Source organism: Hemibagrus wyckioides, linkage group LG11, assembly GCF_019097595.1.
Source record: "Hemibagrus wyckioides isolate EC202008001 linkage group LG11, SWU_Hwy_1.0, whole genome shotgun sequence".
NCBI lineage: Eukaryota > Metazoa > Chordata > Actinopteri > Siluriformes > Bagridae > Hemibagrus > Hemibagrus wyckioides.
The window spans coordinates 2491718-2505851 of NC_080720.1; the positions used below are offsets into that span (position 1 = coordinate 2491718).

General features: G+C 42.4%; 1 protein-coding gene across 4 annotated transcripts in view; it reads right to left on the reverse strand.

Moving 5' to 3' along the window:
- The window catches only part of slc9a7 (solute carrier family 9 member 7), a 53838-nt gene that overhangs the window by 15922 nt on the left and 23782 nt on the right, over window positions 1-14134 (reverse strand). For all 4 annotated transcript variants that reach the window (XM_058402363.1, XM_058402365.1, XM_058402362.1 and 1 more), the window contains one exon: window positions 1592-1655. In XM_058402363.1, the coding sequence (XP_058258346.1) occupies window positions 1592-1655 (64 nt within the window). The remainder of the gene's footprint in view (window positions 1-1591; window positions 1656-14134) is intronic.

Here is a 14134-nt window from a genome sequence, read left to right on the forward strand (position 1 = left end):
TTTTTTTTTGCAAAAAAACTTCTACAAATCTGGTTCTTCCTTAAAAAAAAACTATTTCCAAACAACTGAATACACAAATATAAAAATTCTGGAGCCTGACAGATGCTGCATCGCTCTGTAAAGCGGCACAATTTAACCCTTTATTTCCCAGAGATGAAGGAAATGGAGATCCCAAACATCAGGTGTTTAGAGTGTGTACATTAAGAGAGTCTTACATCACCATGACCTGAAGGATATTATACAAAGAATGAAGAAATATAAAATAATAATAATATAAAGCTAGACTGAAGTTTGCAGGTGATCACCAGCCTTTAGAAGTGATGAAACACAAAAATGCACCCCTTTATTGCCCATAATGATCAGAGCATCATGTGGAAAAAAAGCTTGAAGCTTTTGATCTGAATCTATTCCAGATGTGCAGCATGGGAGTGGCAGCATCATGACAGATGAGAGATACAACATTGTTCAAGTATAATAGGAAAATATATTGCTGTTGCAAGGCTTCTTATGAAACGTATGTATGTGTGTGTATGTGTAGAAAGCTGAAAGATGTGGTCAGAGGTTTCCGTTCCTGCTTTAGGTAGAACTACACTTATGGTGTAGCTGCACGTAAAGGGTATAACAAAACATTCCTGCAAGCGAAGCGCTCGTGGTTAGCGTTAGGTGTTCACGCTCGTGGTTAGCGTTAGGTGTTCACTGTATACGACCCCAGGTTAATCTGGGGTTGTATATAGTTCTTGGTGTAAGTGTCAATACAATGTTTAGATTTGTGGGCGTTTCCCCTTATAATGAAAGAAAAGATCCTAGTGAAGATGAAAAGTTACTCAGAAAGAAGCTTAACCCTTAAAAGAGCTCTTAAGATCAAATAGTGTTAAGAGAAGTGGACTTTTAAGAGGTTTAAGAGTTTGTGTGTATGTGTATAAATACTACAATGACTGCTTTAAGCCTTTTATGATACATACACTATATTGCCAAAAGTTTTGGGACATCTGCCTTTACATGCACATGAATGTAATATGGAGTTGTCCCGCCCTTTGCAGCTATAACAGCTTCAACTCTTCTGGGAAGGATTTCCACAAGGTTTAGGAGTGTGTTTATGGGAATTTTTGACCATTCCACTCCAGAAGAAGAGCATTTGTGAGGTCAGGCACTGATGTTGTCATGATGAGAAGGTCTGGCTCACAGTCTCCACACTAATTCATCCAAAAGGTGTTCTATGGGGTTGAGGTCAGGACTCTGTGAAGGCCAGTCAAGTTTCTCCACACCAAACTCGCTAATCCATGTCTTTATGGACCTTGCTTTGGTCACTGGTGTGTTGGAACAGGAAGGGGTCATCCCCAAACTGTTCCCACAAAGACCATGAAATTGTCCAAAATGTCTTGGTATGAAGCTGAAGCATTAAGAGTTCCTTTCACTGGAACTAAGGGGCCGAGTTTCCCTATTTTAAAGGGAAACGCCCACTTTTTTTCACTAGGAGCAACTCTCCGCGCTAAGAATTTCCATGAACACCACTACTGAAGAAGGTTATTGCCTACAAAGCCAGTGACACTTCAACTTCATTCGTGACCAAGATAGTTCAGACTGCACTCACCCCTTGAAGGACCTGGAAGCTGTCTCCACACGGCTGAAGGTCCTGATCAGGGTCCACACCCACTCTGAAAGGAACAAGAACTACAGATAAATCTTTGTGGAAAAAACACTTCAACACACACATTAATATATTTCATATAGGAATATTTATATTTAATGGTGCGTTCAAAAGGAGAACACTGTTGCTAAGCAGCCTAGCAAACCGCGAGTAATGTCTAAAGCTAGATATTTAAGCAAGTGTGTATTTTATGCAGCGTAAAGGTCGAATGAGAACAGAAACAAGTCAAAAATGTCAAGAATGTCCATATTTACCCAAGAATTGTTGATAAATTCCAAAAAAAAACCCTAAAATGACACTGTAAGCAAAATCAGCATCAACTAGGTAATATGGGACCCAAGCAATGATTTAGCTAGCATAATCCGAGTAGAAGTCTGTATACGGATGACAGGAAAGCACAGAGACACTGGAAACGCGATGGGACGGTCCGAAACGTCGACATTTCACTCAGATCTTTTTTTTTCTTTTTTCTTTGCACTGTCTTGTCGTTGCTCTGTTTGCACCCAGCTGCACACTCTGCACTTTATGTGGCTAAGACAAACTCCTGTCCTAGCTCTGTGTTGTTTTTTTGTGTTTGAACTTTATGTTCTATGGTTATGTAGCACCAGGGTCCTGGAGAAACGCTGTTTCATTTCACTCTGTACTGTGTCAGATATATGTGGTTGAAATGACAATAAAGCTTCTTGAACTTGAACTTGAGATCTGTTAGTTAATTACTAAAAAATGTTTCGTTCGACTAATATATTACACTGTGATCGTACTTCGCATCACTTGCTACCAAGAGCTAGTAAAATAATCAGTAAAATAAGTAAAATAATCCACTTTTTAGTTATAATATAACAGGCTTAATTGTCTAATATTAAAAAGAAGGTTACTCTATTCGATATTAACGTGGATACTGTGGATGACGAGTGTAAAAAAACATATAAGAGACAAAAAAAAATCAACAATAGCAGGCCAACAAGCGAACCTTGATACTGGAACACGGCTTAAACTGCCTCATGTGATACAATTCAGTCTGACCAAACCAAGAATCCTACGCTCTCTCCCTCTCTCTTTCACACATTCCTGATTTCCTGCCAATATCCCGCCTCACACACACACACACACACACACACCCCAAATACCAGTGCTGTTTATGACTATGAACCAAGTTGATACATTTCGGCAGAGTCATGCAAGTGTGTGTGTGTGTAGATAACTCGATATCAAGTGCAAGAGCACATGGTAATTGAGTTATCTTCACCTCCACATCCCCAACACCACACACACACACAGCCATTACAAAGAGTAATATTAGCTCTCATTACAGCTCGTTTGTGAATATTAAAAGCAATTAAAATCAGTGGACAAGTTCCAGCGGAGCCACATTGATGCTCACGAGGGCTCTCTCGACGTTTGGCAACCCTGCAGGAATGCCACTGCGGCTAATCAGACCGCTCACGTAACGTGTCACATGGAGAGAAAAGAAGAAAAAAAAAAAGAGTTAAAACCGAACTGCGACTGTGTGTAAAAAAGCATAATTAACATTATTCATTCAGTCACCTACTCCATCATTCAGTCACTCAGTCACCTACTCCATCATTCAGTCATCTACTCCATCATTCAGTCACCTACTCCATCATTCAGTCACTCAGTCACCTACTCCATCATTCAGTCACTCAGTCACCTACTCCATCATTCAGTCACTCAGTCACCTACTCCATCATTCAGTCACTCAGTCACCTACTCCATCATTCAGTCACTCAGTCACCTACTCCATCATTCAGTCACTCAGTCACCTACTCCATCATTCAGTCACTCAGTCACCTACTCCATCATTCGGTCCCCTACTCCATCATTCAGTCACCTACTCCATCATTCAGTCACTCAGTCCCCTACTCCATCATTCGGTCCCCTACTCCATCATTCGGTCCCCTACTCCATCATTCGGTCCCCTACTCCATCATTCGGTCACCTATTCCATCATTCGGTCACCTACTCCATCATTCAGTCATTCAGTCATCTATTCCATCATTCAGTCACCTACTCCATCATTCAGTCACTCAGTCACCTACTCCATCATTCAGTCACTCAGTCACCTACTCCATCATTCGGTCACCTACTCCATCATTCGGTCACCTACTCCATCATTCGGTCACCTACTCCATCATTCGGTCACCTATTCCATCATTCGGTCACCTATTCCATCATTCGGTCACCTACTCCATCATTCAGTCATTCAGTCATCTATTCCATCATTCAGTCACCTACTCCATCATTCAGTCACTCAGTCACCTACTCCATCATTCAGTCATCTACTCCATCATTCGGTCCCCTACTCCATCATTCGGTCCCCTACTCCATCATTCGGTCCCCTACTCCATCATTCGGTCCCCTACTCCATCATTCGGTCCCCTACTCCATCATTCGGTCCCCTACTCCATCATTCGGTCCCCTACTCCATCATTCGGTCCCCTACTCCATCATTCAGTCACTCAGTCACCTACTCCATCATTCAGTCACCTACTCCATCATTCAGTCACTCAGTCACCTACTCCATCATTCGGTCCCCTACTCCATCATTCGGTCCCCTACTCCATCATTCAGTCACTCAGTCACCTACTCCATCATTCAGTCACCTACTCCATCATTCAGTCACTCAGTCACCTACTCCATCATTCAGTCACCTACTCCATCATTCAGTCATTCAGTCATCTATTCCATCATTCAGTCACCTACTCCATCATTCAGTCACTCAGTCACCTACTCCATCATTCAGTCATCTACTCCATCATTCGGTCCCCTACTCCATCATTCGGTCCCCTACTCCATCATTCGGTCCCCTACTCCATCATTCGGTCCCCTACTCCATCATTCAGTCACTCAGTCACCTACTCCATCATTCAGTCACCTACTCCATCATTCAGTCACTCAGTCACCTACTCCATCATTCGGTCCCCTACTCCATCATTCGGTCCCCTACTCCATCATTCGGTCCCCTACTCCATCATTCGGTCCCCTACTCCATCATTCGGTCCCCTACTCCATCATTCGGTCACCTACTCCATCATTCACTCCCATACTCATTCATTCAGTCACTCAGTCACCTACTCCATCATTCACTCCCATACTCATTCATTCAGTCACTCAGTCACCTACTCCATCATTCAGTCACCTACTCCATCATTCGGTCCCCTACTCCATCATTCGGTCCCCTACTCCATCATTCGGTCCCCTACTCCATCATTCGGTCCCCTACTCCATCATTCGGTCCCCTACTCCATCATTCGGTCCCCTACTCCATCATTCGGTCCCCTACTCCATCATTCGGTCCCCTACTCCATCATTCGGTCACCTACTCCATCATTCGGTCACCTACTCATTCATTCGGTCACCTACTCATTCATTCGGTCACCTACTCATTCATTCGGTCACCTACTCATTCATTCGGTCACCTACTCCATCATTCGGTCACCTACTCCATCATTCAGTCACTCAGTCACCTACTCCATCATTCAGTCATCTATTCCATCATTCAGTCACCTACTCCATCATTCAGTCACTCAGTCCCCTACTCCATCATTCAGTCACTCAGTCCCCTACTCCATCATTCAGTCACCTACTCCATCATTCAGTCACTCAGTCACCTACTCCATCATTCAGTCACTCAGTCACCTACTCCATCATTCAGTCACTCAGTCACCTACTCCATCATTCGGTCACTCAGTCACCTACTCCATCATTCGGTCACTCAGTCACCTACTCCATCATTCGGTCACTCAGTCACCTACTCCATCATTCGGTCACTCAGTCACCTACTCCATCATTCGGTCACTCAGTCACCTACTCCATCATTCGGTCCCCTACTCCATCATTCAGTCACCTACTCCATCATTCAGTCACTCAGTCCCCTACTCCATCATTCGGTCCCCTACTCCATCATTCGGTCCCCTACTCCATCATTCGGTCCCCTACTCCATCATTCGGTCCCCTACTCCATCATTCGGTCACCTACTCCATCATTCGGTCCCCTACTCCATCATTCGGTCACCTATTCCATCATTCGGTCACCTACTCCATCATTCGGTCACCTACTCCATCATTCGGTCACCTACTCCATCATTCGGTCACCTACTCCATCATTCGGTCCCCTACTCCATCATTCGGTCACCTACTCCATCATTCGGTCCCCTACTCCATCATTCGGTCATCTATTCCATCATTCGGTCACCTACTCCATCATTCGGTCCCCTACTCCATCATTCGGTCCCCTACTCCATCATTCGGTCCCCTACTCCATCATTCGGTCCCCTACTCCATCATTCAGTCACTCAGTCACCTACTCCATCATTCAGTCACCTACTCCATCATTCAGTCACTCAGTCACCTACTCCATCATTCGGTCCCCTACTCCATCATTCGGTCCCCTACTCCATCATTCGGTCCCCTACTCCATCATTCGGTCCCCTACTCCATCATTCGGTCCCCTACTCCATCATTCGGTCCCCTACTCCATCATTCGGTCACCTACTCCATCATTCGGTCCCCTACTCCATCATTCGGTCCCCTACTCCATCATTCGGTCCCCTACTCCATCATTCGGTCACCTACTCCATCATTCACTCCCATACTCATTCATTCAGTCACTCAGTCACCTACTCCATCATTCACTCCCATACTCATTCATTCAGTCACTCAGTCACCTACTCCATCATTCAGTCACCTACTCCATCATTCGGTCCCCTACTCCATCATTCGGTCCCCTACTCCATCATTCGGTCCCCTACTCCATCATTCGGTCCCCTACTCCATCATTCGGTCACCTACTCCATCATTCGGTCACCTACTCCATCATTCGGTCACCTACTCCATCATTCGGTCACCTACTCCATCATTCGGTCACCTACTCCATCATTCGGTCCCCTACTCCATCATTCGGTCCCCTACTCCATCATTCGGTCCCCTACTCCATCATTCGGTCCCCTACTCCATCATTCGGTCCCCTACTCCATCATTCGGTCCCCTACTCCATCATTCGGTCACCTACTCATTCATTCAGTCACTCAGTCACCTACTCCATCATTCAGTCATTCAGTCATCTATTCCATCATTCAGTCACCTACTCCATCATTCGGTCACCTACTCCATCATTCAGTCACCTACTCCATCATTCAGTCACCTACTCCATCATTCAGTCACCTACTCCATCATTCAGTCACTCAGTCACCTACTCCATCATTCAGTCACTCAGTCACCTACTCCATCATTCAGTCACTCAGTCACCTACTCCATCATTCAGTCACTCAGTCACCTACTCCATCATTCAGTCACCTACTCCATCATTCAGTCACCTACTCCATCATTCAGTCACCTACTCCATCATTCAGTCACCTACTCCATCATTCAGTCACCTACTCATTCATTCGGTCATCTATTCCATCATTCAGTCACCTACTCCATCATTCAGTCACCTACTCCATCATTCAGTCACCTACTCCATCATTCAGTCACTCAGTCACCTACTCCATCATTCAGTCATCTATTCCATCATTCAGTCACCTACTCCATCATTCAGTCATCTATTCCATCATTCGGTCCCCTACTCCATCATTCAGTCACCTACTCCATCATTCAGTCACTCAGTCACCTACTCCATCATTCAGTCACTCAGTCACCTACTCCATCATTCAGTCACCTACTCCATCATTCAGTCACCTACTCCATCATTCAGTCACCTACTCCATCATTCAGTCACCTACTCCATCATTCAGTCACCTACTCCATCATTCAGTCACCTACTCCATCATTCAGTCACCTACTCCATCATTCAGTCACTCGGTCACCTACTCCATCATTCAGTCACTCGGTCACCTACTCCATCATTCAGTCACTCGGTCACCTACTCCATCATTCAGTCACTCGGTCACCTACTCCATCATTCAGTCACTCGGTCCCCTACTCCATCATTCAGTCACTCGGTCCCCTACTCCATCATTCGGTCATTCGGTCCCCTACTCCATCATTCGGTCCCCTACTCCATCATTCGGTCCCCTACTCCATCATTCGGTCCCCTACTCCATCATTCGGTCCCCTACTCCATCATTCGGTCCCCTACTCCATCATTCGGTCCCCTACTCCATCATTCGGTCCCCTACTCCATCATTCAGTCACTCAGTCACCTACTCCATCATTCAGTCACTCAGTCACCTACTCCATCATTCAGTCACTCAGTCACCTACTCCATCATTCAGTCACCTACTCCATCATTCAGTCACCTACTCCATCATTCAGTCACCTACTCCATCATTCAGTCACCTACTCCATCATTCAGTCACCTACTCCATCATTCAGTCACCTACTCCATCATTCAGTCACCTACTCCATCATTCAGTCACTCATTCTGTTACCCATTCACTTCTTCACTCACTCTGTTATATACTAAACCACCCACTCCTTTTCATTTATTTACATCACTCTTTGAATGAATCGCTGACTCAGTTCAGCCATGTGTAAGTGTAAAGATCCTGTGAGAACATGGATGAGGTGAAAGTCTACAGCTCCGTGTGTGACACACTGCTTCAGTACAAACTGGGAATCAGAATGGACTCCGAGTGAGCTTGAGGTCTGACTGTTGGGCTGAAGTACAGTGTGATATCGGTTATTCTGGTTAGACTATCACTCACTCCTGGAGTCTCTGCTGAACCTGACGGTTAGAGCAGAAAACCAGGCAGCCGAGTTCGGCGTGGTGACTCACTCGGGTGGTGGGCCGAGCCTTTAACAAGCTGCTGTTATTTTTGCCTCGTCTGGGGGAGTAACGGTGGAGGCTGGAGAAGGAAAAAGGCCTACAGCCGAGCACCAGCGACAGTCCAAACAAAACCCCAAGCTCCTGGACATCATGTTGTGACCTTGTGAAAAACATCAACCTCCTTCATTCCTCATTCTCATAACACACACTCAAGTGTTTTGATTAGAGGAAAACCGCTTCAATCCTACTATTAATGTAAGATTTTAAAGGTGCATTAAGATTTAATCATACCTAACAGTTAAACCAGTGCAGCTGAACTCCTCAACCCCGCCCTCCATCGAAACCCCGCCCATTTACAAAAATCTCAGCAAGCAAAAAGATCCATTAAGCTGCCTGGAAGCCAAGAATATAAACACAAAATCTTGTTCAGAACTGTTTTTATAATGCTCTTGAGTGCACTCTCTGGACTGTTTCCTTTTGTAATGGAAAAGAGAACACATTAAAATATGTATTAAAACATGTATATTTACATAATACACACTGAATAAAACCATTACTTGCTACATATTTCTTCCAGTTGTGTGTATTAGTGAGAAATGCGTTTCAAAATATCGCATATTGCCCCTCTAAATTTCACGGACAAAACTGCCGAGGAGAATTCACCAAATGACTTTAATTTCAGGTGCTGGAAAATGGTGATCAGAAAACTATTTTTTTTAATATCAAATAATATATAAAACATATTTAAAAATATATTTATAAAGTTATAAAATATTTACAAAATAAAAGTTTTTTTTAACATTTTACAAATTTGTAATTTTAATTCACTTTTCTAGTGCTAGTCTATTTTTTACCCGTTCTGTGTTTAATGAAGTAAATAAATAAATATTCAATATGAATTTGTTTCTGAAAGAAAGTAAACACGGCCATTAAACAGAACATCTAATGATTCAGAATAAATAAACACCTTGGCATGCTCGTATTTTTTTCCATCTTCCTCTGACAGTTTTTATGCGACACGTTTCCTGTATAAGATATAGAGTTTAGAAGCGAAGCCATGCTGCAGGAAACAAAAGAAAACACTACTTTACTTTTATTTAGTAAGTTCATTGTTACTAATAAACCAAAGTGTGACTTTTTTTTATCACTAATGTAAATCTGTGGCAATTCTGGATTCTGACTGGCCAAGAGGTGTTGATTAGTTTCTGTAACAACAGCTGTGATTGCATCTCAGTTCGATTTAAATGAACTTATATTTCAAACATTGTTTCTATAGTAACAGTGCATTTACGGGAACTTGATGCTATTGTTTTAAATAAATGACGTAATTTACATATACAATGGACAAGCTACAAACACTAGATTCAACAAGAAAATGTTGCTGTAGTGAAGTTTCATACACATAGAAAATAATACATAGCACATTACACAGTTTAACCCACTCTGAAGTTTACTAATCAAAAATTTATGCAGTTTGCATTTAGAACTTTACACACTTTATATGTTGATATTTATGTATATATCATTTATACCAAGAACTTTAAAAATTTGATACCTAGAACTATGCGGTGTATCGCTACAATTTCATGCAGTTTAGACCTAGAACCTGATGCACTTTACAGCTAGAACTTCATGACGTTTTAACCTAGAACTTTACAATTCATGCATAGAACATTATGCAGTTAATAGCTAGGACTTTACACACTTTTTACACAGAATTTTATGCAGTTTATAGCTAGCATTTTACAGTTTTTATATAGAATGTTACGCAGTTTATAGCTAGAACTTTATGCACTTTTTACATAGAATTTTATGTAGTTTATAGCTAGAACTTTATATGTTGATATTCGTGTAGTTTATACATAGAAGTTTACAATTTATAGGCAGAAATTATACCTAGATCTTTGCGGAATTTAATTGGTTCTGGAGGAGAGTTCTTAAGGTTAAAATTTATGTTGTGAAACAAATTTTAGGAAATCATAATAAATAATGTAAATTCAGATCATTCATTCCAGCCACCCAAAAACATGACCAATATTAGCCGGTGTTCATTTCAGTTTGTTAGTTAGAAAATGCAAAAATTCAATTCTTAAAGCAGAAATTCGAAAGCAAGGGCATCCGTATGCTGAGGTTCTGCTGTACTACATTCTTTAATGAATAAAAAATCTTGCAATTGATGATGTAAGAGGAATGAAAGTCTTGTGGACATGCTGTTCTAGGAAAATCTTAAACTTCAGGGTGTTAACAGGGACTCTGCTTCATCACAACATCCTGTCAGTGATTATTTCACCTAAAACTGCACAGTGGAGTCTGTTTCATTCCTTGCCTTTATATGGTATATCAGACTAGGATTCAAAACATTGGAGCTAAACATATAAAGAAAAGACAAAAGAAAAGAGTAATTAGGAGAAAGTTCAAAAACAATAGACAAAGAACAGGAAGTTTGGGGAAATTAAGCAGTAAGAGACGAGGAAAAAGAGAAGAAGAGAGTGAGAGTAGATTATAGTGGAAATGGAAAAGCATAGCGTCTGCACAGGAAGCAGGCCTGCGGGCTGGGTGTGTGGGGAATTAGGAGGTCCTGAGGGGTCAGACGAGCAGTGGAGGGAAAACAAAGGTGGTCAGAGGCTGGAGAAATGGCGGGACAGAGGGGGATGGAAATATGTAGGGGTAAGAAAAAAAAATTGCGAGGAGAAAAGTAGAAGGTTAAACCACACCCAAGCGCTCGGACTGAAGGAATGTTGGAGGGGAAAACGGAGGCTCTTTATTTAAAGACTCGATCCAGAAAATGAAGAACGTCTCATACCAGTGCGTGTGTGTGTGTGTGTGTGTGTGTGTGGGTGTACTCAGAAAGCCTAGGATTTGCTCAGTCACTAATCTGACTCTTGTCTTCAGGGTGGTGTTTAAGCAGGACAGAGCTGTTTATTCTGCACTCAACTCTGTGTGTGTGTGTGTGTTTGTGTGTTTGAAGAATCTCCCTGACACCAGCTCGTGAAATTCTGAGAATAATGAGGACACACACACACACACTGTTTAAGCACTGGCACACAGGAGTGTGCTGCTCGCAGATCCATGATGGCGACATAAACACCTCAGGAGAGCGAGTTTAACACTTCACTGATGTGAGGGATGAAGGAAGGAAGGTTTAACAGAAACTGCTTTCAATTCTGAAAAATAATGTTATATATTCATTTTATTCATGTAATTTTATTTACGTTGTTTTGTTGCATGTTGTTTTGTTGCAAGTTTTATTGCATTAAATCTTATTTCATTAATAATGTTATGTTACATTGTCACGCTAGGTTCGATCACATTATGTTACATTCAGTCATGTAGCCATCATGTAGCCACCAATCAGCCATAACATTATGACCAGTGAGAGGTGCCATGAATAAGACTGATGATCTCCTCATCATGGCACCTGTTAGTGGGTGGGATATATTAGACAGCAAGTGAACATTTTGTCCTCAAAGTTGATGTTAGAAGCAGGAAAAATGGACAAGTGTAAGGATTTGAGCGAGTTTGACCAAGGGATGAACTGTAATGGCTAGACCACTGGATCAGAGCATCTCCAAAACTGCAGCTCTTGTGGGGTGTTCCCGGTCTGCAGTGGTCAGTATCTATCAAAAGTGATCCAGGGAAAGAACAGTGGTGAACCGGTGACAGGGTCATGGGCGGTCAAGGCTCATTGATGCACGTGGGGAGTGAAGGCTGGCCGGTGCGATCCGATCCAACAGACGAGCTACTGTTGCTCAAACTGCTGAAGAAGTTAATGCTGGTTCTGATAGAAAGGTGTCAGAATACACAGTGCATCGGAGTTTGTTGCGCATGTTGCTGCATAGCTGCAGACCAGTCAGGGTGCTCATGCTGACCCCTGTACACTGCCGAAAGCACCAACAATGTGCACGTGAGCATCAGAACTGGACCACGGAGCAATGGAAGAAGGTGGCCTGGTCTGATGAATCACGTTTTCTTTTCATCATGTGGATGGCCGGGTGCGTGTGCGTCTCTTACCAGGGGAACACATGGCACCAGGATGCACTATGGGAAGAAGGTGAGCCGGCGGAGGCAGGGTCATGCTCTGGTCAATGTTCTGCTGGGAAACCTTGTGTCCTGCCATCCATGTGGATGTTACTTTGACACGTACCTCCTACCTAAGCATTGTTCCAGACCATGTACACCCTTTCATGGAAACGGTATTCCCTGATGGCAGTGGCCTCTTCCAGCAGGATAATGCGCCGTGCCACAAAGCAGGAATGCTTCAGGATTTGATCATGGTTTGATGACCACAACATCCAGTTTGAGGTGGCCTTCAAATTCCCCAGATCTCAATCCAATCCAGCATCTGTGGGATGTGCTGGACAAACAAGTCTGATCCATGGATGCCTCATCTCACAACTTACAGGACTTAAAGGATCTGCTGCTTAAAGGATCTTGGTGCCAGATACCACAGTACACCTTCAGGGATCTAGTGGAGTCCATGCCTCGACAGGTCACTTCAGTACTTTACGTTAATATAATATAACGTGTAATAAAACTTCCGTTACTTTTAACTGCTCATTACGGATAAATACAAAAAAATTGAAATCTAAGTCTAATATTAATTGAATTGTGCTACGTTATGTTGGTTTGTTACGCATGCTACATCACTATGTTACATTCTATTGTATTCTGTTGCATTATGTTACACCTAGCTATGTTTCGTTTATGATTATTATGCCATGCTGTAATATAACATTGTAGTTTTGTTAAATATATATTGCATTATGTTATATACTATGTCACGTACTATACATAACTACATTCCTCTCGATGTAAACTAGCAACATGAGCTCTTCCATCTCCACAGGAGTTTGCATATACATGTCTTCATGTTACATGGCACACAGCACACTTTATACAGGAAATACTTTCTGTCTCTTGTATTTTTGCACTATGAGTAATTTTGTAATGCTCAGAAAAAAAAATCCACACAGGGTGCCAAGCATGAGGATTCAACATTGAAAATTGTTCACATCGATTCAGGAAGTTAGACAAGTTTCATCATTTCATTCATATGATTGATGACGCAAATGTTTTACAGAAATGACAAAGGAAGCTTGTATTTTTCTTGAGAGTTTAATGGAAAATGTGTTTGGTGTTACCGGAAAATAATCTACACTGGCAGGTTGAGAAAGTTTCCTGACTTCCTGTTCAGCCATGTGAAAAACTTTACTTCTCTTTCAAACTTTATGCCGTCGTCGTAATTTTTGTCATGATCCAAGTCTCAAATCGGACACTTTCAAAACTCTGGAGCTTTAAGAGCAACATCATACAGCAAAAGCTAACAGTAATAAGAGAAGCGGATCGAGTTAGCGAGTCTAAAATAGCAGAGAGGGATGTGATTTGAGACCGAGCGCTAGTTTCAGTGACGCCAAGCAACATTTCCTAAGATTAGCGCACAGAATTGGCCTTCCGTAATTACAGCATTTGTGAATTAAATAAATGAATAAATGAAAAGTTACAAAAATTTCTCTCATGACCACATTTAGGAAAATAGCTCAGAGTCACGCCTACCACAGAAAACACATCACAGAGGCGACATGACACTCATCTTTCCTCAAAAGTTCTCTCCAAAACGGAGAGATGGAATAAAAAGCACACTGTGTACTTGTTCCAAAATAAACATCATCATCAGGCAGTCAGAATATTCTGGTAGGGAGGAAGAGCTAACGAATCAGGAGAGAGAGAGAGAGAGAGAGAGAGAGAGAGAGAGAGAGAGA